Source organism: Hypoxylon trugodes, assembly GCF_022578975.1.
Source record: "Hypoxylon trugodes strain CBS 135444 unplaced genomic scaffold F4822scaffold_11, whole genome shotgun sequence".
NCBI lineage: Eukaryota > Fungi > Ascomycota > Sordariomycetes > Xylariales > Hypoxylaceae > Hypoxylon > Hypoxylon trugodes.
This window is the reverse complement of record NW_026250026.1, coordinates 1,549,443-1,573,200: the sequence shown is the minus strand read 5'-3', so window position 1 is coordinate 1,573,200 and position 23,758 is coordinate 1,549,443. Positions and strand designations below refer to the sequence as shown.

Below are 23,758 nucleotides of genomic sequence, written 5' to 3'. Positions count from 1 at the left end.
TCAGTAAAGGAGGCTGGGGCTTATTAGGAACGGGATTCCCCGTGTATCACCAAATACCTGGGTACATGCTAACGGTTCCCCCACCTACGTAAGCAATAATTCGTCATCTTTTCTTCTTTTGGGACCAATTTGTAGAGAAATAACATCGTGGATTGCTTTTTTTTTGAAGTTTTGAGAGAGAAGGGAGTAGAAAAGAAAAGAATCGGCCTCTCCACATGAAAATGAGGTCGGTACCGCCCATGATGCTAGCTAATATCCTCATATGCAGGGAATGATATTTAGGAGAAGAATATGGGTGAAATGTTGAGTAAGTGGGTGGTTGACGACATCCCGAAAGCCATTTTGTAATCCTCAACCACTAGATCTATCTTCCCTCTCGAAGTACCAAAACATTCTCACCATCCATCCAAAACACAAGACAATTTTACTAACACAAACGGTCCACCTCCCTAATAGTCATAAACACCCTCATCACCACCCTCCAACTTCCCCTCTTCCTCCAACTTCTTCAAAACCTCAATCGCCCTCTCAGCCGCAGCCTCGACCTTCCCCTTCTCAGACCCCACGGGCGTCGCACCTCCACTCCCGACCGCAGCCGCGCTGCTGTCAAACTCCCGCTTCAACACAGGGACTTGCTTGCCGTCGGGAATCTCCTTGCGCAAACTCTCGATCCACTCATCATCATACGTGACCGCGCCGAGAACAATGGCCTTCGGGATCCCGTGGATCAGGTTTCCCGAGCCGACCTTGGTGCCGTTGCCGATCTTGTTGGTGCCGGGGACGGAGGCGGCGGTGGGGATTTGGCCCGAGAGAACCTGTGGGATATCGGTGAGGCCGGATTGTGGGGAGGTGGCGAAGTAGACCACTGAGGTAGGTTAGTAGAGATACTTTCTCGGGACGTGTTAAAAGAAGATTCGAGGGGGGTTGAGGTACTGTAAGTAAAAAGGTAAGTGAGAAGGAAAAGGAAGTTTACCTTCATAGTCGGGCTTCACGGCCTCAGAGAAGGCCTTACCAACGGACTCGAATTGACCGCAGAGGATGATAGGAGTGACCGACATGATTGCTTTTGGTAGGTTGGTAAAATATGAAGGCTTTGAGAGTAAGAAGTATAACCGATTGAATTGATTTTGATTCTGAATTGCCAGGAAAACAAACCCTAACCCCTCCAGAGACTACCCCCTTTTTATATCTTTTCCCTTCGAGGTATTGCACGACGCACTCCCCATCGTGATCATCACCGGAACTCAAAACTTGCTTCCTCGTGTTGCCCTAACATACGAAGGTACCACCGCCAACAACCACGACATTTCACTGTCGTGGTCTAGCCTTCTCGAGTCTATTCGCAGACGTAAAAATTAACCCGAGCGCAGTGTATTCGTCTCCCATAATACCAAGATAATCATGCCTCTCCTAAGATCATGCAAGCAAGGCACCCCCCCTTATTCCAAGTCCAACGTTGATGACGCGCCAACCGACCAAACAACACCGCCGTATCACCGTAACCATCCCCGTATCCCCAATACGTCATGCAATCCATCATGCGCCAGCACCAAACACCGGTGTTTCGTTTCGTCCGCCCTCGTTTCCCTTGCGATACCAACCTCGGGCGTTCCGTGGGGTTCGGCGACGTGTCCCGATCACCCCTAATTATAGCCGACTCTTCGCTCCCCTATTGGTTTACATAGTAACACAGAATACGATGTAAGGGGGAAGGACTCCCCCCGACGCGGTGCAATGTGCCGAGTCCGACTTACGCGTCCTCCGTCCCTGTGCTCCGTCCCCACATGGGACGCCGTTGGACGAGGTTACCTCCTTACTAATTGCGTAGGTCAAATATTATGACCAAGCTCGCAAACCCGTTGGCTCACTCCCATTTTCTTCAACTTCTTTTTCGCTTCACAAACAGGCAAGCGGGGAAAGTCTTCTAGACTTATACCTTCGCCTCGTGTAGTGGTGCATGTGAACTTTCGTGTTCTCGAAATGAGGACAAGGACGAGGATACCGTCGTCATAAGGCTGTGTGTCATATTAAAGCATTTGCTGTATATGTAGGTGTGCGAGGCGGATTTGGAACGCGTTTGTGGATCGGTGTGCTGGCTCTCGACTGACCGAGGAAAACTGAGAGTTTATTGGCTGTTCAAGGAGCTTCGCGGGATTTTTATGAGCAACTAACCATCTCATACCCATACGCCTTTGTGAGGTAAAAGTCATCGCCTCAGGTTAGTCCTACTATTCCACAACCGAAGGTGTAGAAGTCGGTACTAGTAACTGTGTGTTAGCTATTGAGATTTCTGAGGGAAAAAAGGAACAGCCGTCACGCGATGCAGCGGTCGTGAGAGGATTGGATATTGTGAAAAACAACGAAGATCCCTCGATACCATGATGAAACCGAGCTTATCTCTAATGTTCAGGGTTAGTCAAGACACAAACGCATTAAAATTTTCATTCTGTGAAATTCCGATTCTATTCACGAGTTAACCCAGAGGTGTGAAATTCAACGCATAAAATCGAGGAGGGATTATGCAGTAATGATCCGACTTTTTATTTAATTTTCCCGAACCCAGACTCCGTAGATATAAACGAATCGCTCAATGTTACACCAACCACCCTTATCTACTGAGCCTCCCGGACGACCTTGTCGATGGCCTTGGCGACATACTCGACGTTTTTCGTATTGAGGCCTGCCATACTTATGCGGCCGTTCTTCGTCATGTAGATGTGGGAATCTGAGCGGATCTTGAGCACCTGTGCTTCTGTTAAGCCGGTGAAACTAAACATGCCGATCTGGTCCGTGATGTGGTTCCAAGTACCCGGGGTGCCAAGCTCTTCTAGCTTGGCGCGCAAGGCCTTCCGCATAGAGATGATACGGCCTGACATTGTACGCAAGTTCTCTTCCCACTCGGCAAAGAGCTGCGGGTCGTTTAGGACGATGCTGGCAATACGAGCGCCATAAAGAGGAGGGTTAGAGATCTCAGACCGCTGTAGAATGGCCAACTGAGATGCAACTCGGGTGATTGTGGTCTCCGCATCCGGAGCAGGGGCTGTAACAACATGGAAACAACCGGCCCGCTCGCCATATAAACCGAAGTTCTTGGCGAAACTCTGGGCAACAACGAGCTCGAAACCTTGCTCGACGAAATACCTAACAGCGGCATTATCCTTGGAAAGGTCGCCAGATGCAAATCCCTGGTAGGCGCAATCGAAGAAAGGGAAGTGGTTCTTCAGACGTATTACCTCAGCGATCTCTTTCCACTGTTCGAGGGTAGGGTCCACGCCGGTGGGATTGTGTGCACAAGCATGAAGTAGAATCACTGATCGTTCCGGTGCACCTAATATGGCAGACTTCATACCCTCAAAGTCAAGTCCCTTGGTCTCCTTAGAGAAATAGGGATATTTGGCGATAGGGATGCCGACATTGGTGAAGATTTGATTGTGGTTGGCCCAAGTAGGATCAGAAAGATAGACCTTCTTGTTTCCTGTGAAAAATTTGGCAAGGAAAAGGGCTCCCAAGTGTACAGCGCCAGTACCGGAGATAGTCTGCATAGAAGTAACGCGCTTCTCCTTAATCGCAGGGGACTCGACGCCACCAAGGATCAATTCCGCGGCTTTACTGGTAAATGAGGCGATACCAGCAATTGGGGCATATTCGTGGTTTAACTCCGGGTCGTTGCGGAGAATCTCATCGGCCTATTGAGGGAAAAAAGAAGTCGTAAGCAAAAATGTTACACAGCGTGCAGTGAGTCATTAGCATAAGCTAGCGCTGCGATGCAGGAAGCTGTCTTAAATGGGCACAATTTAGTAAGTGACAGAAAAAATTACCTTCTTTACGACTGGTAATACCCAAGGCTTCGCATTATCATCACGGTAGGCTCCAATACCCTAATTTCAATCAGCGAGGCTATTCGTTTGTGAAGGAAGGGAATTATGATACATACCAGATCAACCTTGTTGGGATCTTGGTCAGCTCGATAAGCTCTCATCAAACCAAACAGAGGGTCCTCAGGTGCTTGAGGGACAACCTCAGAGGTGAAGCTGGTAGCTGAAGGTGGTGCCATTTGTCTTGCTAGACTCTTAACTCTAGAAACTGATTGACCGTGATATGATGGATCAAAGGGCATGGTTTGAGGTTTTAAGGGCAGAGATCAGAGGGAGATAGCTATTAAAATATATAAATGGGCTATGATAACAGCTGAGGTATCATGCAGGGACGCACGCCAGTGACCGGACTGGGGACTTCGGGGCTTGGAGGGGCGTTGATCTGGACCTGATTTAGGCCTGGGGTTCGCCAAGGTGGGCCGATTGATGCGAAACACGGTGAATGTTATAGGTCCGTTTATTTATCTGTTGCGTGTAAAATGGCCCAATCCAATGGCACGATGGCCTTAAGGATAGGTTGGGGAGGAACAGTAATAATGGAAATTGTTTTAGTGATGGAGTAATGGAGTGAGGAGGGAGTATGTAAAGTTCTAGGCGGTCCAGTGGGAATCGAGCTACAGGTCAGATGGAGGGGAATTATGGCGTGTTGGCGGGGTCGAACAGAGCCAAGCTAAGGAGCTAAGGTTAGGTGCTTAAGGGAGGGTACGTCACAGGTTTAGCGGCCGGGGGGAAAGGGCAGGTGCGCTTGAGTCGATCAGGATACCCGTAATTGCTAGGCCAGGTAGGTGCGTATCCGATAAATGATTCGGAAGTCGTGAACTGCTACGTTGATGTATGCAGGTACGTTCGGGTATGTTGGAATAGCTATTGAAGAATACGGACGGATATTGTAGTTCAATAGAACAAACGAGAGGAAGCGTAAATGAGTCAATTTCAAGCAACAATTTCAGTTAATATGAAAGTATATTTCTAATAAAAAGAAAATGGAATGAGACAAAGACTAGAGTAATTCGTAGTTAATTTAGTTCTGATGAATATCGGAGAGGTGACCAGTCTTTAAAAGCAACATTCCAAACCATCAATGATCTTATAGTGGATCTACCCGCCCGCACTTTCTCACGGATATATATCCGTAGCCCTAAACTTTCAACCTAGGTAGGATCGCAATTACCTTATGAATGAAGTCGGTTAGGAAAGTTAAATTCCAGCTTGTTTCCTGAGGCCGAGGTTCCGCGTTGTAAATTGCCCAACTTAACGGGAGTTTAACGTTGTTGTCATCGGTCAAGGTCGGATGACCCAGCACCGAACTATTACGGCTAACACGGGTCGGGTTTAGTGACCCGAGTCATTCCTCTAACCTTGGGAAGCTCGGTATAAAATCTATTTTAGAACTTTTCGACTTCCACCCTTAGCATCTTATTCTTCCGTGGATGTCGCGTGAGATCTGCTATCAATTGTACAAATTACACTATTTCATTTTTAGATCTTGCCAAGAATGTCCATGGGGTGCCCTCTGTAACATGTGATGAGCTTTGGCTTTGCGGCCTTCGTTTCTTCACATGTAAATAACAATACACGCTTCCCACCACGCATCACTATTACAATACATACACTTATAAAATAGTAACTCTCGTTTCATATTATAAGATCCCACGCGATCAAAAATGCGCATAAACCGCAAGTCGCAAAGAATGTGTACTTCGCTGGACTTGCTTTCTGTGTTGCTTGTTTGAGCTGTCTGTTACCACCGCCGATATTCTCAGTTGTATTTTCTGAATCAGCTACGAGTTGCTCGATACCCGCCGATTGCGTCGTGAGTGTATCAATAAGTTGTGTTTGAAGTTCTGATATTTCCAGAAGTGACTTTTCTGCAGTCCTATAGGTAAAGTTGTCAACTACATCGTCCCTTTTATCCCGATTTCGAGGGTAACTCACCTGACTTGATCTAATGTGCTCTCGTAGTGTTTTAACATATCCTGATTGTCCTTCTCAAACATCCGTATTTGCTCTGCAGTTAAATCTGCAGCTGGGGTATAGGAGGGTGACTCGTTAGGCGGCAACGCTTGGCTTGCTCTTCTCTTTGCTTCTATAGGGCTTCCTGTCTCTTGGATATTTCCTAGGGTGGCTAAAGGTGCATCTTGTCTTCGTGCTTTAGCTAATACACTTCTATTTTTCTCCATTTCTCGCATCAATCGAATTTCCATCATATCTTGTTGTGTCTTAACGCATTCTTGAAGCCGGTGACGTAGGAGCCATAAGACGCTATCCCGATGTGTATTAATAGTGTTCGCACGGTCTTCCGCTGTAGCATGTTCGGGGGATTTGTTGGTCGGTGAACCGCCTGCTGCCCACGCTCCCAGCGCGCCCAGCCCACGAGCGAACTTCTTCTGAATTACCCTAGATTCAATTTCTGACCGGGCCTGTTCGATATCTGCTAGGCGACGGATGCTCGCATTGAGCTCTCGTAGCATTTTCTTCGCATTTGCGTCTATTTCCTCACGCTCTCGATCCGAGAGTGGTCGCGAATACTTATCTTTTTGCGCCGATCGAATTAATGTTTTTCGTGGTTGGGCGGTCGAGAGGTAGGATTGTCGAATATTTCGAAGATCGGTATGAAGTGTAGAGATATGCGAGTTCTAGAATCACGTATTAATATTCTTGTTGTGTAAAACGACTGTTAAAATGTGAATACTTGCTATTCTATAAGCTTCCTTTAGAAAATCATCTAAGCTGTCTACGCTGAAGCTCCGTTTCATAGTGGAAGCTTCATGTTGCTTCAGAAAGCCATTGAAAACTGGCGTAAGATTAGACATGGTGAGAATCGTAGTAGTATTAATTTAGTAATAATCTGGCATGTATATCATAGCGGTGTTGAGTATGCATCAACTCTTTGAAGATGGGAATGTCATGATCGTGGCAGTAGCTGGCAACCTGTTCAATTTAATAAAGTAATCCACTAAATGATGTAGATTTTAGTGTTCATCGGTGAATTGAAGACAATTGACGCCGATGTGGCTGATTATTACATAATACACACTGTACATGTTTCATTATCACATAACTTACTAATACATCTGTTATTATGTAATGTAGCAGATAAGGTTCGGTTAGTACCCCCGGAAGCGAGCCGGCATTAAGGTTATCTTTCCTCCAATCCGCTTCAAGTGATTGTCACTAATTGAGAAAGTTGTAATGACGCCATTTGTGTTACACGACGGAATAAGGGGTCTAAAGGATACAATAATAATATCAAATTCACCGTCAACAAAAAATGTTTCGGCCTACATACTTCATGTTGGGACCCGTAGACTTTATATATAACTCGCCGAGCATGGGCATTGTACCTCCACATCTGGGTTGTTGCCACCTCCAAAAACCTTCCGCAATCCATGTATACCCGCCATATCTTAATCCCGACTTCGCTTCCGCTTAATTCGTTGCCGTTTCTGTCGTGTGGCCGAGGTGACCGGAAATCGGTCAAGACCCAACCCCAACGTTGGGAGGAAAATCCCGGGAATAATAACTTTTTCCTAACTACTTCTTGGTGTAAATTTGGCGGAAATAGCGCGTGCTGGAGCAATTCTCCATAAGGAAAATACGGGAATAACGTTGAGAATGCTAACGGATGACCCTGCAGCTATATCCACTTTCAATACACCGAATTAAGAAGATAAGTAGAAAGAATAGGTACGATCTTAAAAGCTTGTTCAGATCTCTCGGCAATCCTTCAACACCGCTATTCGTGTTGTGGTCTTGAGCTTGGATATTGTGGCCATGAATGACAGCGAGAAGTCACCAACAACGTCGAAAGGTCACCATGGTGATGAGACACAGACTTATTCATCCAAAGAAGAGGGTTCGATATCACAAACACGTCAACAACAAACCACAGACCAACTAGAAGATTCAGACAATGAGGAAGACAATGACTCCCAAAATAACGAAGATCACGACAATGAGCCTAGAGACCTCGAAACACTCTCTCGGGTCTCTAGCGGGCCACCGTATAGCGTTTTTTCGCCCTCCGTGAAGAGGTGGATAATCTTCATGAACTGCATATCAGCTTTCATCTCCCCAATTACAGCAAACATTTATTTTCCGGCAATCCCCGCCTTATCGGACGGCCTCGGCGTCACGGTTGCACAGATTAATTTGACATTGACGACTTATATGATCTTTCAAGCCTTGGCGCCTACCTTTTTCGGCGACTTTGCCGACGTCGCTGGAAGGAGGCCGGCCTTTATTATCGCTTTTACCATTTATCTAGGCGCCAATATCGGCCTAGCTCTCCAACGAGACTATGCCGCATTACTAATCCTACGGATGTTACAGAGCGGTGGGAGCAGCGGCACGCTTGCTCTAGTATACGCCGTAGTTGCGGATATAGCCACGACATCCGAACGTGGGAAGTATATGGGCATTGTTGGAGCTGGATTAACCATCGGGCCTGCCGTCGGGCCCATCATCGGCGGCTTGCTCTCTCAGTACCTTGGGTGGCCGTCTATATTCTGGTTCCTATGTATCGTCTCCATTGTTTGGATGGTCCCATACATTCTAGCTGTTCCAGAGACCGGGAGGAAAGTGGTGGGGAATGGATCCATCCCGCCTCGGGGTTGGAATATGACCCTTCTTGACTATCTCCGTTTTAGGCGCCAAGCCCGGAACCGACCGTCCAGTCATACGCAGCAGAAGCTTCGGTTTCCCAACCCATTCCATACCCTTGCCGTCATAGGCAATAAGGACATGGCCATGGTGCTATTCTATAACGCTACTCTCTACATTGGCTTTATGCTTATCACGTCCACACTTTCCTCTCAGTTCGCTGAGATTTACCATTATAACGAAATACAACTTGGACTTTGCTATCTACCGATCGGAGGAGCGACAACTATATCCTCGATTTGTATGGGGTACATGATAGACTGGAACTACCGACGTATAGCTAAGAAGTTGGGTGTGAATATCGACAAGAAGCGCGGGAACGAGCTAAAAGGTTTCCCCATCGAGAGGGCGCGTCTTCAGCTTGTCTACCCACTCGTTTTTATTGGAACTGCTGCGTATATCGGATATGGCTGGTCGTTGTATTACGAAACACATATCGCTGTGCCTCTGGTGCTTTCATTCTTCATCGGCTTATGCGTAACTGGACCTTTCCAGATCATCAATGTTTTGATTGTGGACTTGTATCCTTCGGCCCCGGCCACGGCAACAGCCGCGAACAACCTGTGTCGGTGTCTTTCTGGTGCCGTGGCTACAGCGGTAATTCAGTACATAATCGACGCTTGGGGTCGAGGATGGGCATTTACCTTCATTGCGCTCATTTTTACTGTTTTCTCTCCCGCTCTTTGGGTTATCCAAAAATACGGACCGAAGTGGAGAGAGGAGAGGCTAGAGAAGATGAGAATAGCCGCCGAGAAAAAGGAGGCGAGGGAGCGAGAAAAGGAAAATGCTGCTCTCGAGCAAGACATTGGTGTTCTCGCGCAATCTCGGTCTAACGTCTAATTGGGCTAAATTGGCGTACTCCAGACGCAGTTGGGTATGGAAACATGGAGGGAAAAGAACCATTTATAATGTAAGTGCTTTAATATAACCCTAACCCTTGCCCTTACTCTTTGCCCCTTATCCCTAACCCCTATTCTCTTACCTAATACTGTTACACGAACTTGCGTAATCATTGCTTACGTTAATACCCAGCTGGACTTATAGCGTGTTAGATGCCTTATAATCTTTTTGAATGTCTTGGAAGAGCGAAGGATCTCCTTGTAGTATAATGATTACGTTGGATGATACACGACCATATGAACATGTACAAGGAGATACCCATTTAGAGCACGTCGAAACGAGATATAAAAGTTTTGAAGATAGAATTCATATCATTATTATTTAGATAATCACAATTATTACTATAAATACCTAGGTAAACTTGCAACGACCTGTTGCTTGAGTACGATACTTCGATATTTGGAAGTTATCGATAATCTGCATAAATACACAGGATTATGCATATAAAAAGCATTTCCATAATGCATCTATCAGATATAGTAACTACGTAATCTGGGATATATGGTATACAGTGATTCTGGGTGCCTTGGATCTTCGACATTATTCTAAATCCTTCACACTCATCGTCAATTTTAGAACAACGCAAAATACTTCTTTGCTTAACCAGCGATCATGGGAAATTTAAATAATACGTTTAGAAATCGAATATGACGCGTAAATTACCACGGAACCGAAGCGAAATACGCCAAGACCTAGATCCGGCACAATCGACACCCGTGCGACAACAGAAAATCAAGCGCGATGATTCCGACGCAGAGGATAAAGTGCCGGAAAATTCATCAGTTTCTAAGCGGGTGAAAAGATCTGGATCGGCATCTGCCCCTCCGGAACCATTGCCTGAAAGGTATTTACTATTTTTTTTTTTTTCATTTCTTAGTGCGGGTGAATGTATCTAACGCGATGCCAGTCATATGATCGAGGGTCTTGAGAATGATGACATATATCGCATGGTAGAGGACGAGTTTCTCGAGACCGCGCGTCAATTTACAGCTCATTTACATGCAGCAGAATACTTACGATTGAAGTCCGCCTCGGAGTCGCAAAACGCGGATACCATCAAAAATATTTCAAGACCAGTCGTCGGTCGGACAACAGATCTAGTTAAAACGAAACAGGAACGTAGGGCCCGCCTACAGAAGCAAAGAGCTGCAGTTAGAAAGGCGCGATTGAATTCGGGCCAGGATGAAGAGACTGAAGAAAGTGGAGATGAATCGCAACAGAACGCATCGTTGTTCGGTCTGATGGAAAGCCCAAGGAAGCAAGCGAAGCGCTTAGATTATCTCACTAAAGCGCTATCTACAACCCGCGCTGCTGCTGGCTTCGACACCATCAAACCTCGGTCGTTAGTCGTCGCGCCTCGTCCAGCTATGAAAAGCATGTCCGACAGAAAGCTTATCGCCAAACCGATATTAGGTGATGATAGTGAAACGGAAGATGACGATGATCTAGATGCGCCGTCTACTAGGGTACCCGTGAAGCCGGACAGAGAAACATCGCCATCTCCGTTTCAATTGCCGAAGCCGAAAACAACACAAAGTCTCACGAAAGATACCCAAATATCGCATCCAGCGAAACCAGCACCTACTAGGCAAAGGTCAGAAGTTATATCTACTAAAGAAACCGACTTATCGGATGAAAATTCCGACGGTGGCCTTTTCAGCACCCTCAAGCGACGCCAAGAAGACCGCAAGCGTATGCGAGAGCAACGAAAAGCCGCAGCAGAAGCCAGCAAGACACAATCAAAACATGCAGATGATATTATTCCAGGTTTTATATGACATAAGGTACCTATACATCCATCCATTCGTCAAAACTCACGACGAGGCTACGTATGGAGTTTGGAACGGCTTCTCAGCCTGGGGTGTGATACGGGCGAGATGCCTGCGCTGTCCACTCTTCCAGTCAAGCAGCGCCGAGTGTTGTGTAACTCTGTTATCCCAAACCACGACGGTTCCCTCCTCCCACTTGACGCGCGCCTGGAAGTCAGCGCCGTATGCGAGATGGTCGTACAGGAATTTCAGAATGGCGTCAGATTCTTCCTTCTTGAGGCCGACAATGTCACGGGTGACTACGGGTTACAATTAGCGCTTATTTTACCACCAAAAAAGCATGAAGTGGGTAAAGGGCATCGTTAGAGGGATGCGGTTCAACTTACACTGAGGATTCACATATAGCGCCTTCTCGCCTGTAGCGGGGTGCGTGCGGACAATTGGGTGAGCATTCACCACAGGCTCACGTCTGCGAATTCCGCCCCTCGCATTCGACGCATTTGCCTGTTCGATACCTGAGTGCGTAGCCTCCAATCCATGCAGACGCTCCTGGAATAGCGGGCTTAGACGGTTATACGCCTCAACGGCGTTAACGAACAGCGTGTCGCCGCCGGTCTCAGGCTTGTCAAGGATGTACAGGAAAGTGGTTCCAGGAGGCTGTCGCTCGTAGCTGACGTCACTGTGCCAAGCGACGGAGCTTGTCCGGTTCTCGAAGAAAGTCTCATGGCCCTTGTCTCCCTCGCCGCGGTGCACGAGATGCACTTCGGGGTGTCCTTCGGGACTACCCGACGTCGGGTGGATGTGATGACGTCCGAAGTACCCACCGAACTCAAGCGCCTCTGCGATGGGCAGGTCCGCAAAGTCCTGTGCGCGGAATGCGACGACCTTGCGCTCGGCGACGAATCGCGCGAGTTGGTCCTTGCCAGCGTTGCTCAGGGTGCTGAGCTGCACCCCACGGACCTCAGTTCCGATGGTCGGGGTTAGGTGCGTGACTTCGGAGCCCTCGGGGAGGAGTTCCGGGAACGAGGTATCGGCATCCTTGCCGTGCTCGTAGTGCTCAAATGGCCCGAGAGGTCCATACTTCTGCTCAGGGTTCCATGTTGGAAGATAGTTGGGATACTAGGAATGGATAGATTAGTCTCGATGATATTTTTTTTCGTGAAGTATTAGTCTTCTTACCTTGGCTGCCTTGAGTCCTGTCTTGCCCTCCTCGACTTCTTTGTCGTACTTAGTAGGAGCTATCTCCTTGTATGCGCCGAAGCCCCGAGGGGTCTTAAGGTGCTGTGGCAGAGTCACAGTCTCGGTAACGGTGGTAGTAGCAGAAGGAGCCATAGCTATAAACTGGGTGAGATTATTATTAGGCTTGTGCTTTTGGTGTTCACACCTAGGAAATCTAGAATAGATGAGCTCCTTTCGACCATTATATAGTCCCAAACATAGCCACACCCGATCGTTTAAGCTATAGTGATGTGCGAGCAAGGTCGTTATCACGCAAACCATCTGCCGTTCCAATAGGAAAAGTCGAATTCGCCCCTACGCCATACTATCCCCCCATTTCTTGGTTTGTCGTACCCTCCATCTAAACGCCCTTATCAGATCCGATATCCGATCGGAGCATTCCAAGCTTCTGGCTGGCTGGGTGTTTGGTAGGTCCCCGCGCCCCAATGGCTTGGTGATTCGAACTACACCGATGTTGCTATCGCGGAGGTCGATCACGTCATTCAGCCGGCTGTTGTAATTGCAACCAACCTCCATCTAGACCCCGATCCCGTGACGTATCTTATACGCGATCGTTGCCCCTCTCTTTGTCCTACACTAACCTGTCTAGCTGGAACGTGAGTATATATTAACAAATGCAATGAGTAACAGCATCTTCGTTCAGCTTAGCCTGGATGACTCCCACGGCGACGTGTCCGTATTCCACGCCAAGCAGCAAGTGAATATCTGCAAGGAACCTATAGGGGAGAATGCGGAGATAATGTTGAATAATAATTAAAATATTCGATGATACTGTAGTACTATCGACAACACGTCGACGACAACTGGCGCCTGTTACGCGATATCGTCGGCAACTATATCAAAGAGATGAATCCGGATTCGGGTCTAAATATGTATCCGCATTCGGTTCCGAAGCCCATCGGAGACAGCCGTAGCTCGGGAAAGAGGATAACGAGAAACCGGAGAAGAGCGCGATGCAAGATCGGAACTTCAATCCGAAGCGAATTCAAAAGCATACTTTTCAAAAGTGTACTATGTTGAATCAGAATAACGAAACCTCTATTATTAATACCCAAATCCATTTTTCGATATAACACTCCACATCGTCTTGCACTCAAGTTCTAGCCCCTTGGTGGTGATCGTACGCATGAAATGCGCGTCTTGGCCGCAATTACGATCGTTTCTTGGAGTTAAGCGCCTATAATATTTAAAACACAGTTTATTTCTAATTTGGTGGAGGGCGTTATAGCCGATGAGGCTGCAAGCGGTGTTAGGACAGTGTGTACCTGGACGTCGAGACCCAATGTTGATAACTTTTAATGCTAACACTTCTAGCTGCTCTGGCTGCGCCATTCTTGGTGTTCATGATAGCGTATAACTACGGAATTAGAAACGACAGCGACGGGCGTGGAATACGAGGGATAAACTCCTTCGTAAAAATATGCTAGAAATAAACTTGAACAGTGAAAATGGAGGGAGAAAGAAGTAAAGAGGGTATTAGTAAGTAATTACATACGTTATTATGTAAGCAATTGTGCTTACCTAAAATACCGGTTTTGTTGCACAAAATAGTATTATGTCAGCAATTCTCCCAAAAAGGCTGTTTAGGTAAGCATGGAAGGGAGCTAGTGGCGATAACCCTGCTTATCAATCGAGGGGCAATGCGATTTCTAGATATTTTTCTTATCCAAAAATCTCCCCCACCATCCTAAACCAATTCATCAACACCCTTCACTAAACACCTACCATCACTGTCTACGTATAAATCGGCAAGCCGTCGCCATGTCGATGGATATAGATGTAGACGCTCCTATCTCGATCGCCCCGTCAGATGGGATAACTACCGGTGGCGCTGCGACCATATTCTGTTGCGACTGCGGGGCTCCTATCGACGGCACAACAGCGATCGATGCCAAATGTTACGATTGCTTCAAACTTACCAAAGATATCTCCCAAGGCATTCAACGAGAAGCAACCCTTCATTTCTGCCGAGACTGCGACCGATGGCTACAACCACCTTCCAGTTGGGTAAATGCCCAACCCGAATCTCGCGAACTCCTAGCATTATGTCTAAAGAAATTGAGCCTTAACCGAACAAGGATAATCGACGCAAGCTTCATATGGACAGAGCCACATTCGAGACGAGTACGAGTGAAGCTTGTTATCCAGGCCGCCGTAGCAGATGATCGGGTGATGCAACAGGCTATAGAGGTAGTGTACGTTGTTGCGTATCAACAATGCCCAGAGTGCGCCAAGTCATATACGGCCAACGTATGGAGAGCGAGCGTACAAGTTCGGCAAAAGGTGTTACACAAAAGAACATTTTTATACCTCGAACAACTAATCCTGAAACACGGCGCCCACCGAGAAACCATCAACATCAAGGAGGCGAAAGATGGTATCGACTTTTTCTTTTCCGCCCGAAACCAAGCCGAGAAATTCGTGGATTTCCTGAATTCGGTCGTGCCTGTGCGAGTCAAGAAATCCCAAGAACTCATTTCCCAAGATGTCCACACCTCTAAGAAGTCATACAAATTCACTTTCTCTGTCGAGTTAATACCCGTTTGCAAGGATGATCTAGTCGCTCTACCTATTCCTCTAGCCAAGCAAATTGGCAATATCTCCCCACTCGCAATATGCTACCGAATCGGTACATCTATCAACGTTTTAGATCCGAATACCCTCCAAACAGCCGACATCAGCGCACCTGTATACTGGCGATCGCCCTTCGCTGCGCTCGCCGACGCCCAAGACCTAGTCGAGTTCATCGTGATGGACTGCGAGCCCTCGGGCCCAACGCGAGGAAAATGGATTCTTGCCGAGACACAACTTGCGCGAGCCTCCGACCTAGGTGTTAACGACCGAACCTACTTCGCACGAACACATCTCGGCGGTCTATTACACGCGGGTGATTCAGTCATGGGATACATGCTTACCGGTACCAACTTCAACAACCCACAATTCGAAGCCATAGAATCATCAAACACATATGGGTCAAGAATCCCGGACGTAGTAGTTGTCAAGAAGCACTATCCGAACCGCCGACGCAACCGCAAGCGGACGTGGAAGGTTAAGCGTATGGCACGCGACGAGGGCGAGCTGTTACCCAAGAAAGCCGACCAAGACCGCATGGACCGCGAGTTTGAGCAGTTCTTGCGTGATATCGAGGAAGACGACGAGTTCAGACAGGGTGTACAGTTATATAAACAACCCCCGCGCAAGAAGCAGGTCGATGAGATGTCTATGGCGACTACGGATGACGATGGGGATGATGATGCCCCGCAAGTCGATATGAATGAGCTTCTTGAGGACTTTGATGAACTTACTATGGAGGATCAGGGGGCTTAGGGGAAAATAGCCATACCACGACTACGGTTGTGACTAGGTTTGAGTCGGTGTTGCGGTTGGGAAAATAGATATTAATGAATGAATGAATTAGTAAAATGTTCTTGTCTTAATACCGTGAGATTTAAGAGCCACATCAGTGGATTTGGTAATGAATTCCGACGTGTGTGAAATAATAAGTGATAGCAATTATCAGTCATATGAGTTACATTAGCTATTTCGTAGTTCACCCCTTCATATAAGTAGAATATTTCATTTAATAAGGTGCTAACGTCTACGAGATATACTCGAGGGTTTCTTTTCTCCCTAGACAGAACGAATCCCTAAAATACGTATGTGGCACCCTCGTCATTGGGGCTGTTCGTCTTATAATAAATTTCAGTGTAGACTCCGTAAGAAGAGTTTAGATGCCAACACCCCGGTTTGTGACTGACTCGGTGGTTGTTTATGTTATCCTGGTAGTATCCTTAAGTCACGGGGAAGGAAGAGGTGCGAAAACAGGGACCCAGTTAGGATCACGTCGTCGTTTTCTTTTGGGAGGACCACGTTTACTCGGAGAATTGCACTCGAGTATTTTACGTTTTGGGGGACTACCCTCAGTAACCGTCTCGGTAGCTGTCTCCACGGGAGCAACTTGATCCTTCAAGGGAACCGAAGGCGGCGTAGGAACATCGGGGGCTTTGGCGGGCGGTGGTTGTTCCTTGAAATTTATGAGATATTCGAGTCTTTTCTTGATTTGTTCCCCTCTAGTAACTGCGCGTTGGTAATGGGTTTTCTTTTTATATCGCTTGCCATGGAGGATATGATGGGCGGGAGAACCGTAGTAATGAGGGATCCATTTAGGACCCTCGTCTTGAACTATGTTGTTAAATGCTAACTCTGCGCGAAGACATCTTATTTCGCAACCTATCCAGCCAGGTTGTTTTTCCTTGTCATCGAATTCGTCGAGATCTCCTTTGGTAGGTGGCGTGTTATCACTTTCGACGTTATGTGTGGTGCTATCTTGGACACGGTCTTTTCTCCTCTCTCTGATATCGTGCGGTGTGGGTGGTACGTACTTAGTTTGAAGGTAGTCAAATAAGTCAACGTTATCACTCCCGGCGATTATGAGACGAATCGTGGCGTAAATATACAACACCACTGGTACGTCTTTTAGATACTTGCTGGGGTATCTAAGGTATTTACAAAAGCGTATCCTAAGGTACATATGATATATATAGTACGCCCACATGCCTTCTGGGAATACGTATCTTGGAGAATGGGAAAAAGAAGGCGGTGAGGGGTCTTCGTTGAACGAGGTGACACTCGCCGTAGACCAGGTGGACAGATTTAAGACTAGAATAGCCTCATCTAGGCTCATATTGCGGGGGTTTTCGTTGGCGGTAACATCCTTGTAACTCTCGAGCAGCGCTGCTATCGAGGTCTCTCTGTCATGTACTGGAACCTGGATCATGTTGAATGTTGAAAGACAACATACGAGAGCCTGAGCGACGTAGTTATTGACTCTGGAAAGCGTATGCTAGGATGGTAATGGCGCTATTTTGTACACTGATGAGGTGTGTAAGGCTTATCACCTAATATCGAGGGCTATAGAACTGTGGTTTGTGCAGTTAGCTGCGTCCGTATTTGTGGTCTTCATGGAAACTCCAGAAAAACCGCGACGTTATATCCCGTCAAATGCACGAGTGCCATATTTTAGTGTTCTAGGCATAAGCCAAAACCATGGGTATCATTATCAATTGGATTAAAATAACTTGCTCAGAACTCGTTTAGCTTCCTCGGGAGCCTTGTTCACCCCTTTCTTGACCACAGAAGCTTGCTTGAACTTCAACGCATTCCGAGAACTTTCGGGATCTCTTGCCTTAGAGATGTTATCTTTGCTTCTTTTCGTTGCTGCCTTGGCCTGTATCCCCTCTAGCATTTTAGCTCTCTCGATATTTCTAACGAATTCCTTATTCTCTTTGGTTGATTTGCTGATTTCTGCTCTCATTCGACTCGTCCTTTCGGCCATCTCTGAATTGATCTGTTCCGTGAGATTGTCCCACTTGAAACCTTTGAGATAAAGTAGGTTCCAGATGTCATCACGATAATAAGTATTCTTCTTTCCGCCGATAGTTCGGGCATTCAGCAATTCAACGGCCTTCTTTGCGTCTTTCTTGTTGACAAATTCCACCCATCCGTCGGTATACATGTGCTTTTTGTTCCCACCATGTCTAATCCGTCGCGCGCGTTCTTGGGGATCTTCGGGTGTGAGAAATATCCTGTTGATCTTCCCATATGGTTCAAGTAGGGATCGTAGTTTCGCAGGCTTCATAAAGGGGGGTATTCGCGAGAGGTAAACGAGACCGGATTTCTTGACTGCAGCTTCTGTAGCTACCAAATTCTTTTTGGTAAGTGGACGCGAGATGTCTGGTAGTTCTAGTTGTAGGTCTTTCTTGGGTTTCGGTTGGTCTTCCTCTACTATCTCCAACGATTCTTCCTTTTCTTCCTGCGAAGTTCCTTGTTTTATGTCCTCATCCCCTTCAAGATCTTCTCCCGCGCTGAAGATTTCATCTTCGTCTTCGTCGCTGGTAGCGCCGTCACTCAATTTGCGACGCTTCGCGACTCGACCGCCTTTCTGTAATTGTTCGGCCTCTGAATCGTAGCCTTGACTGCCATCATCTTCGCTTTCGTCCGCATCTAGGAAGTTATTTCTTTTTTCCGGCGCCATTGTAAGTAGTGAAATTGTATATATTGAATGGACGCAGCAGTAATTGTCTTGCAGAGGGTCATCCAATGTTTTTGTTGAATGGTTTAATGGTAAGAAAAATAAAATGGAGACAGTCTTGAGAAAAGTTCCCGATAACAAAAGATTCTTGTAATCGATAAGAAGGGTCGTTACACGAGATAAGCAGTACTCGGCGTTTGCGGGGTCGTTGATCCCCCACCAAGATCTTAATCAGTGACGTTGTTCTCCAAAAGACAAGGTCCGATACAATATCTCTAGGGCTAGAGTTAATATAAGTCAATTGTTAATTCTCAGAGAGTTCATAAGGACTATTCCATTACTTTAAATTTATTGTTCTCGGAATCAAAATCGAAACAATGTCTGTAGAAGTCCTTACAACTATTTCACCTACTACAAACGAGCCGATATTGACACGCAATGGCGTTACGGCGTCCGAGTTGGAAGAAATCCCTAAGATCGCTGCCGAAAAGTTTCAGAGCTGGCGCCAGACATCGTTAACAGACCGCCAAATCATAGTAAAGAAAGCACTAAAGCTACTCGAAAAGAAAAAAGATGAGCTTGCTGAAGAGCTTACCGTCCAGATGGGACGACCTATTGCTTATACCGGCGTTGAAAGTAAAGCTCATCCCACTTCTCATACTAGATAACCAAGCCTACTAGGCTAACCACGTATCAGTCACCACGGCCATAAAGCGCGCAGACTACCTAGTCAAAATAAGCGAAGACACGTTGAAAGATACAGATGGCGAACCGGAAAAGGGCTTCAAGCGATTCATTCGCAAAGTGCCTGTTGGACCTGTCCTTGTCATCTTCGCGTGGAATGTGAGACAACCTATTATACCTATTTACTCCTTAGCACTTAACAGAAACTTAACTAACTCTCTCAGTATCCCTATTTAATCTTAGTTAATTCACTCATACCAGCGTTGCTTGCTGGTAATACTGTGATTCTAAAACCGTCCCCTCAGACTCCCACGATAGTGGAGCAGATTACCAAGGTCTTCGCTGAGGCGGGACTACCCGCTGGTGTCCTGCAGTATTTCCATTGTGGTTCACCGCTAATGATGGAATCCGTGGTGCGAAACTCCAAGATATCCTTGATTTGTTTTACTGGGTCCGTTGCAGGAGGTTTGGCAGTGCAAAAGGCGGCATCCGATCGGATAGTCAATGTTGGTCTGGAGCTTGGCGGTAAAGATCCCGCATACGTCAGGGGAGACGTGGACCTCGACTGGGCGGCTGCTGAGATAGTCGATGGGTCCATTTTTAACTCCGGGCAAAGCTGCTGTGCTATTGAACGAGTTTACGTCGATGCAAAGATTTATGACCCATTCGTCGAAGCTGTGCAGAAGGTATTGAAGGACTACAAGGTCGGTGATCCACTAGAAAAGGAAACTCAGATTGGACCAGTTATTTCGAAGCGTTCCAAGGAAACCGTCGAGTCCCATATCCAAGATGCTTTGAGCAAAGGTGCAAAGGACCTAACACCGGAGAATCCGACGTTTTCCAGTCTGCCGACGAAGGGCAACTTCGTTAAACCCACTCTTTTAGTCGATGTCAATCATAGTATGACAGTAATGACGGAAGAAACGTTCGGTCCGGTCATTTCCGTGATGAAGGTCAAGAGCGACGATGAGACTGTGACACTCATGAATGAAAGCGAATTTGGCCTCACTGCCAGCATATGGACAAAAGACACAGAAACGGGCTACAAATTAGCTGAACAAGTTGAAGCTGGAACAGTCTTTGTCAATCGCGCGGATTTCCCTAGCCCGGTATGACATTTTTTTTCTTCTTTCGTTTTTCTTTTTGTATCATTCATACACTGCCTCTTCAAATCAAAATTAGGAAAATGCTCATATGATATATGTTGCTAATATTTTTTTGGTGTAGGATCTGGCATGGACGGGATGGAAGAACTCAGGCAAAGGAGTTACCCTGAGTAGATTTGGCTTTGACCAATTTGTGAAGCTGAAGAGCTACCACCTGAAGGATTACCCGAAGTAGGTTCGAAATGCGAACCAATAGTGTAATGCCGGGGATTTTCTGATGACTGGTTTGTTCTGGAATGGACACGCCATTTATTTCTTGGAAGGATTGGGTGGGAATGGACCCTTTTTTGGCAGCATGTGTTCCTGTTTCATGCAGGCTCGGAAGGGCGAGGGGTGTATTAATGTATTATGCAAGCTGAAGATTGTGTCTCAATGCTGGTGTTTCGAAACAACTCATGGACCAATGATACCGATTACATGCGAGCCATTCTACGAATGAGATCATCGTATCTTCCGTATTATTATTGATTATCACTGTAGGACCCTTAACTTGCAGAAATGTAGGTACCTAGTTATTCGTACCTACATACTATTAGATGACCCCCTTGTCGCAGATACCATTGCCACATTCCGGAGCCTGCCAACTTTTTTTTATTTTCCTTCTTTTGTAATTTGAGTGACGATATGGTAATTATGTATTATACTTGAGTTACCTGGCGTCGAGTGACTGGTTCTACGTGGTATGTATTTGAAAAGATGAGGGTCTTCTAATTATTTTTTGACATTCGTAGCAACACATTCATTTCTTTTATCGTGGTACCTGATTTTGTTCGATTCTTTTTTCGATTCAATAAGAGAACGAGAGATTTTCTCATAGCTGGTCTCGAATTTCTTCGGTCTTTTATGACATCAATCCCGATCGATCCATCTAGGATTAGTTCATCAGCTGGTCATCGCTAATCTGGAGAGAGCATCACGTTCTTTTATGATTATTATTCTTATTATTATTACCATTACTACTATTATCATCTTTATAGAATCTTGCATTCACTAAGGCTGCAGCAACGATCTGCCTCTAACGCTTTTAAAGCCTATTCAGCTATTTCTTCCCCCCGCTCCGGGACGATCTGTCAGACTTACGAACGAACCAACTGGGCACCTGGGTAGTCGAGCCAAGTAATAACGATAACGGCATAAGCCAACCGACCGCCTTCTTCCGTCTTTTTCTTTTCTTTTTTTAACAAGCAAACTTCAGCATTACCTGCAGTACCTGATACTTGTTAGACAAGAGGCGTGTGGATCAGATAGTTAGTTCTCGTTGTCGTCGCGTCGTCATCACCATCATCCATCATCGTACTCCGCTATCGCCTCGACTCATAATCCTACAGGGCGGACAACTCTTACGGATATCCCACGTGGTTACTTTTTTTCTTTTCTCCGTCTCATCTCTCATCCAGCAAAGAAAATAGTTCCCGCTCTTTTTCTTAAAAAGTCGGGTTGCCTTTTTTAGTCCCAAGTTTTGGTAGACTCATTGCTTGCATGATTTGATTGTTGATCAATCGTCAACTGCTTCGATATTCCCAGTTTCCAGTTTAGGTACATTGCATACCTATTATCACTTACATCGATACGATACGATACGATATATAGTGCACCTGCTATATGCAGTATATGTGTATGTATTCGGATGTATCTACCTGGACCTGGTCTATCAGTTTTTAAGGTTAGGTAGCTTAGGTCCTTTGATTATACCAATCAATTAGTACCTTTTAGCTACTGCACTTGCCATTTCTGCACCGCCTGCATTGCCTAGGTACTGGGCACGGCGCGCTGGGGGCACTTGGGATCGAATAAATCAATCAAATCAAATCGCAATTCGTCGGCACGAAACAAACCTCAAACTCCAAACCTCAATTTTATTAAACTTGCCTATCTTTTTTTTACTGGTTCACTTTGGCTCACTTGCACCTGTTCTTTATCAACCACAATCCGTTGCTAGGCAGACCATTCTTTCTGTTTGCCTAACTCTTTTGCCTTCTACTTCCAATTCGGCGAAGCATTCATTCACTTTTTTTCAATTTCCCAATTTCAATTCTACTACCAAATCCACCTTCCATCATTTTTATTTATTATTATTTGCCCTTTCTTTGTACCCGATCAATCTGCAACCTTTCTCTACCATTCCGCCGCACCCTCCTTGTCCCACCACTGACAACGTTACTTGCACCTTTTTTTTTTTTAATTAAGGCGACGCGACCATCCATTCAACCTTCACATCATCTTGTATTATTTTCTGCGACTTTAAACCATCATTCATTTTACACAACGCCGACAAAATGGCCGGCTGCGTTGGTGGTTTCCGCGTCTTCGCCGCAAGACTCCAGAAGCTTATCGGCGTCAAGTCCAAGTCGGCGTCCTCCGAGAAGCCAGCTCTACAAATTGTAAGTTGCTGACGTTGCTGACTCCTTTTTCTTTCATCAATCCTACAAGCCGCCTACGTCTTTACCTACCTACCTAGAATAGGTATTAGACACACGTCCCCTTTGCGTATCTTGTGCCTGATTCTTACCTAATCCTTATCATTCCTTTGATTTTTATGTCATCACTAACATCTTTGTTTTTAATAGTCGGCGCCTTTTGACTTCAAGCACGAGACCCTCTCGCTACCGGGTGTTTCGGAAGATGAGTAAGCATCCTATTCTCCTTTTTCTCCTTTCCCTTATTTTTCTTTTGAGTGTTTTCACCGCTCGTATTTTATCCAATCAGCGTGAGGACCTGAAGCCTTTGCATCGCCTCAATCCTGTCCGCGGAGATGTACGTAAGCAACTAAAATTTGAAACTAACCCTTTCTCCGCGTTCACAGGATCGCAATTCTAAAGGAGCAGGCGGCCGCTTCCCGCATGATGAGCGGTGTCGCCGATCCTTCGGACATTCGCAGCCCGCGAAAGGCTCCCGCTCCGCCTACTCTGCGACCCGTTACCCCGGTTGTCAAGGTAAGTTACATTCTCATTGTATAGCTACATGCAGTATAGAGAACTAATGATTTCACTAGGTCACACCTAGCACCCCCATCTCGCCTGCCGAGAACCTCATCTAAGACATCCATGTCCATATTTCTTGTCTGAGCTGGTAGTCGGCTAGCAAAAGACACAAGTGAAAGGATGTCTGACTTAACTAGTATTTCAATGATGGCGACAATTATCTGTCGTCTGTTCCTACCAAGGGACTTAACCGCGTTGCACAACTTGGGTTGACTCGGTTCGGTTCGGCCATATTTGATATTCTCCTACCTGGGTCGTACAACAGGAGTCTATCCTCTATTAACTTACCGGACAATACCCTTGCGGCGATAGGCAAACTAGCCTGTTGTATTTTACCGACACACGAGATTTACGTTTTTTTTCCTTTTCTCGCTTTGCTACTTTCGATTTTTCCTTAGGAGCATCAATATCTATAGATAGAGGATGGTAATGAAACGGTGATGATTCCCCC

The 23,758-nt window shown here is 46.2% G+C and overlaps 11 protein-coding genes across 11 annotated transcripts; 6 read left to right on the top strand and 5 right to left on the bottom strand.

The window, feature by feature from the left end:
* Positions 1-355: 355 nt before the first annotated feature.
* On the bottom strand, positions 356-1,229 carry F4822DRAFT_84507 (uncharacterized protein). Its single transcript, XM_051464068.1, has 2 exons — positions 974-1,229; positions 356-865 (listed from the first exon to the last, which is right to left on the bottom strand). The coding sequence occupies exons 1-2, from the start codon at positions 1,056-1,058 to the stop codon at positions 450-452; spliced, it is 501 nt and encodes a 166-aa protein (XP_051309448.1). The 5' UTR covers positions 1,059-1,229; the 3' UTR covers positions 356-449.
* Positions 1,230-2,612: 1,383 nt separating this feature from the next.
* F4822DRAFT_439007 (pyridoxal phosphate-dependent transferase) lies at positions 2,613-4,117 on the bottom strand (the record flags this gene model as incomplete). The annotated part of the gene is made up of 3 exons (XM_051462586.1): positions 2,613-3,686; positions 3,819-3,878; positions 3,935-4,117. 3 exons carry the CDS (start codon positions 4,115-4,117, stop codon positions 2,613-2,615), a joined length of 1,317 nt encoding a protein of 438 aa, XP_051309447.1.
* Positions 4,118-4,813: 696 nt separating this feature from the next.
* Positions 4,814-6,825, bottom strand: F4822DRAFT_84510 (uncharacterized protein). Its single transcript, XM_051464069.1, has 3 exons — positions 6,572-6,825; positions 5,811-6,511; positions 4,814-5,751 (listed from the first exon to the last, which is right to left on the bottom strand). The coding sequence occupies exons 1-3, from the start codon at positions 6,686-6,688 to the stop codon at positions 5,511-5,513; spliced, it is 1,059 nt and encodes a 352-aa protein (XP_051309446.1). The 5' UTR covers positions 6,689-6,825; the 3' UTR covers positions 4,814-5,510.
* A 633-nt stretch (positions 6,826-7,458) lies between these two features.
* F4822DRAFT_84495 (MFS general substrate transporter) lies at positions 7,459-9,868 on the top strand. Its single transcript, XM_051464067.1, has 2 exons — positions 7,459-9,447; positions 9,582-9,868. Exon 1 carries the CDS (start codon positions 7,650-7,652, stop codon positions 9,375-9,377), a length of 1,728 nt encoding a protein of 575 aa, XP_051309445.1. The 5' UTR covers positions 7,459-7,649; the 3' UTR covers positions 9,378-9,447; positions 9,582-9,868.
* Positions 9,869-9,995: 127 nt separating this feature from the next.
* F4822DRAFT_84435 (uncharacterized protein) lies at positions 9,996-11,572 on the top strand. The gene is made up of 2 exons (XM_051464065.1): positions 9,996-10,281; positions 10,345-11,572. Exons 1-2 carry the CDS (start codon positions 10,085-10,087, stop codon positions 11,213-11,215), a joined length of 1,068 nt encoding a protein of 355 aa, XP_051309444.1. The 5' UTR covers positions 9,996-10,084; the 3' UTR covers positions 11,216-11,572.
* On the bottom strand, positions 11,252-12,538 carry F4822DRAFT_434785 (TauD-domain-containing protein; the record flags this gene model as incomplete). The annotated part of the gene is made up of 3 exons (XM_051462067.1): positions 11,252-11,505; positions 11,593-12,325; positions 12,386-12,538. The coding sequence occupies 3 exons, from the start codon at positions 12,536-12,538 to the stop codon at positions 11,252-11,254; spliced, it is 1,140 nt and encodes a 379-aa protein (XP_051309443.1).
* A 1,480-nt stretch (positions 12,539-14,018) lies between these two features.
* On the top strand, positions 14,019-15,979 carry F4822DRAFT_84486 (NMD3-domain-containing protein). Its single transcript, XM_051464066.1, has one exon. The coding sequence runs from the start codon at positions 14,207-14,209 to the stop codon at positions 15,770-15,772; it is 1,566 nt and encodes a 521-aa protein (XP_051309442.1). The 5' UTR covers positions 14,019-14,206; the 3' UTR covers positions 15,773-15,979.
* A 99-nt stretch (positions 15,980-16,078) lies between these two features.
* On the top strand, positions 16,079-16,503 carry F4822DRAFT_421343 (uncharacterized protein). The gene has a single exon (XM_051459791.1). The coding sequence runs from the start codon at positions 16,177-16,179 to the stop codon at positions 16,405-16,407; it is 231 nt and encodes a 76-aa protein (XP_051309441.1). The 5' UTR covers positions 16,079-16,176; the 3' UTR covers positions 16,408-16,503.
* Positions 16,504-17,367: 864 nt separating this feature from the next.
* F4822DRAFT_84411 (Pre-rRNA-processing protein ESF2) lies at positions 17,368-18,663 on the bottom strand. The gene has a single exon (XM_051464064.1). It carries the CDS (start codon positions 18,477-18,479, stop codon positions 17,514-17,516), a length of 966 nt encoding a protein of 321 aa, XP_051309440.1. The 5' UTR covers positions 18,480-18,663; the 3' UTR covers positions 17,368-17,513.
* Positions 18,643-20,879, top strand: F4822DRAFT_421339 (aldehyde dehydrogenase). Its single transcript, XM_051459790.1, has 4 exons — positions 18,643-19,112; positions 19,174-19,319; positions 19,385-20,269; positions 20,388-20,879. Exons 1-4 carry the CDS (start codon positions 18,854-18,856, stop codon positions 20,499-20,501), a joined length of 1,404 nt encoding a protein of 467 aa, XP_051309439.1. The 5' UTR covers positions 18,643-18,853; the 3' UTR covers positions 20,502-20,879.
* A 1,723-nt stretch (positions 20,880-22,602) lies between these two features.
* On the top strand, positions 22,603-23,363 carry F4822DRAFT_434780 (uncharacterized protein; the record flags this gene model as incomplete). The annotated part of the gene is made up of 4 exons (XM_051462066.1): positions 22,603-22,707; positions 22,894-22,952; positions 23,130-23,259; positions 23,319-23,363. 4 exons carry the CDS (start codon positions 22,603-22,605, stop codon positions 23,361-23,363), a joined length of 339 nt encoding a protein of 112 aa, XP_051309438.1.
* Between the last annotated feature and the right edge of the window lie 395 nt (positions 23,364-23,758).

Excerpts from the sequence above, each read along its gene's own strand:
- F4822DRAFT_84507 (XM_051464068.1), bottom strand. The coding sequence starts at position 1,058 with ATGTCGGTCACTCCTATCATCCTCTGCGGTCAATTCGAGTCCGTTGGT. Across the intron at positions 866-973 it reads CGTGAAGCCCGACTATGAAG|TGGTCTACTTCGCCACCTCC; the intron begins GTAAACTTCCTT and ends AACCTACCTCAG.
- F4822DRAFT_84510 (XM_051464069.1), bottom strand. The coding sequence starts at position 6,688 with ATGTCTAATCTTACGCCAGTTTTCAATGGCTTTCTGAAGCAACATGAA. Across the intron at positions 6,512-6,571 it reads TAAAGGAAGCTTATAGAATA|AACTCGCATATCTCTACACT; the intron begins GCAAGTATTCAC and ends ACGTGATTCTAG. Across the intron at positions 5,752-5,810 it reads AGCACATTAGATCAAGTCAG|GACTGCAGAAAAGTCACTTC; the intron begins GTGAGTTACCCT and ends CTTTACCTATAG.
- F4822DRAFT_84495 (XM_051464067.1), top strand. The coding sequence starts at position 7,650 with ATGAATGACAGCGAGAAGTCACCAACAACGTCGAAAGGTCACCATGGT.
- F4822DRAFT_84435 (XM_051464065.1), top strand. The coding sequence starts at position 10,085 with ATGACGCGTAAATTACCACGGAACCGAAGCGAAATACGCCAAGACCTA. Across the intron at positions 10,282-10,344 it reads CCGGAACCATTGCCTGAAAG|TCATATGATCGAGGGTCTTG; the intron begins GTATTTACTATT and ends ACGCGATGCCAG.
- F4822DRAFT_84486 (XM_051464066.1), top strand. The coding sequence starts at position 14,207 with ATGTCGATGGATATAGATGTAGACGCTCCTATCTCGATCGCCCCGTCA.
- F4822DRAFT_421343 (XM_051459791.1), top strand. The coding sequence starts at position 16,177 with ATGCCAACACCCCGGTTTGTGACTGACTCGGTGGTTGTTTATGTTATC.
- F4822DRAFT_84411 (XM_051464064.1), bottom strand. The coding sequence starts at position 18,479 with ATGGCGCCGGAAAAAAGAAATAACTTCCTAGATGCGGACGAAAGCGAA.
- F4822DRAFT_421339 (XM_051459790.1), top strand. The coding sequence starts at position 18,854 with ATGTCTGTAGAAGTCCTTACAACTATTTCACCTACTACAAACGAGCCG. Across the intron at positions 19,113-19,173 it reads TGCTTATACCGGCGTTGAAA|TCACCACGGCCATAAAGCGC; the intron begins GTAAAGCTCATC and ends ACCACGTATCAG. Across the intron at positions 19,320-19,384 it reads TTGTCATCTTCGCGTGGAAT|TATCCCTATTTAATCTTAGT; the intron begins GTGAGACAACCT and ends TAACTCTCTCAG.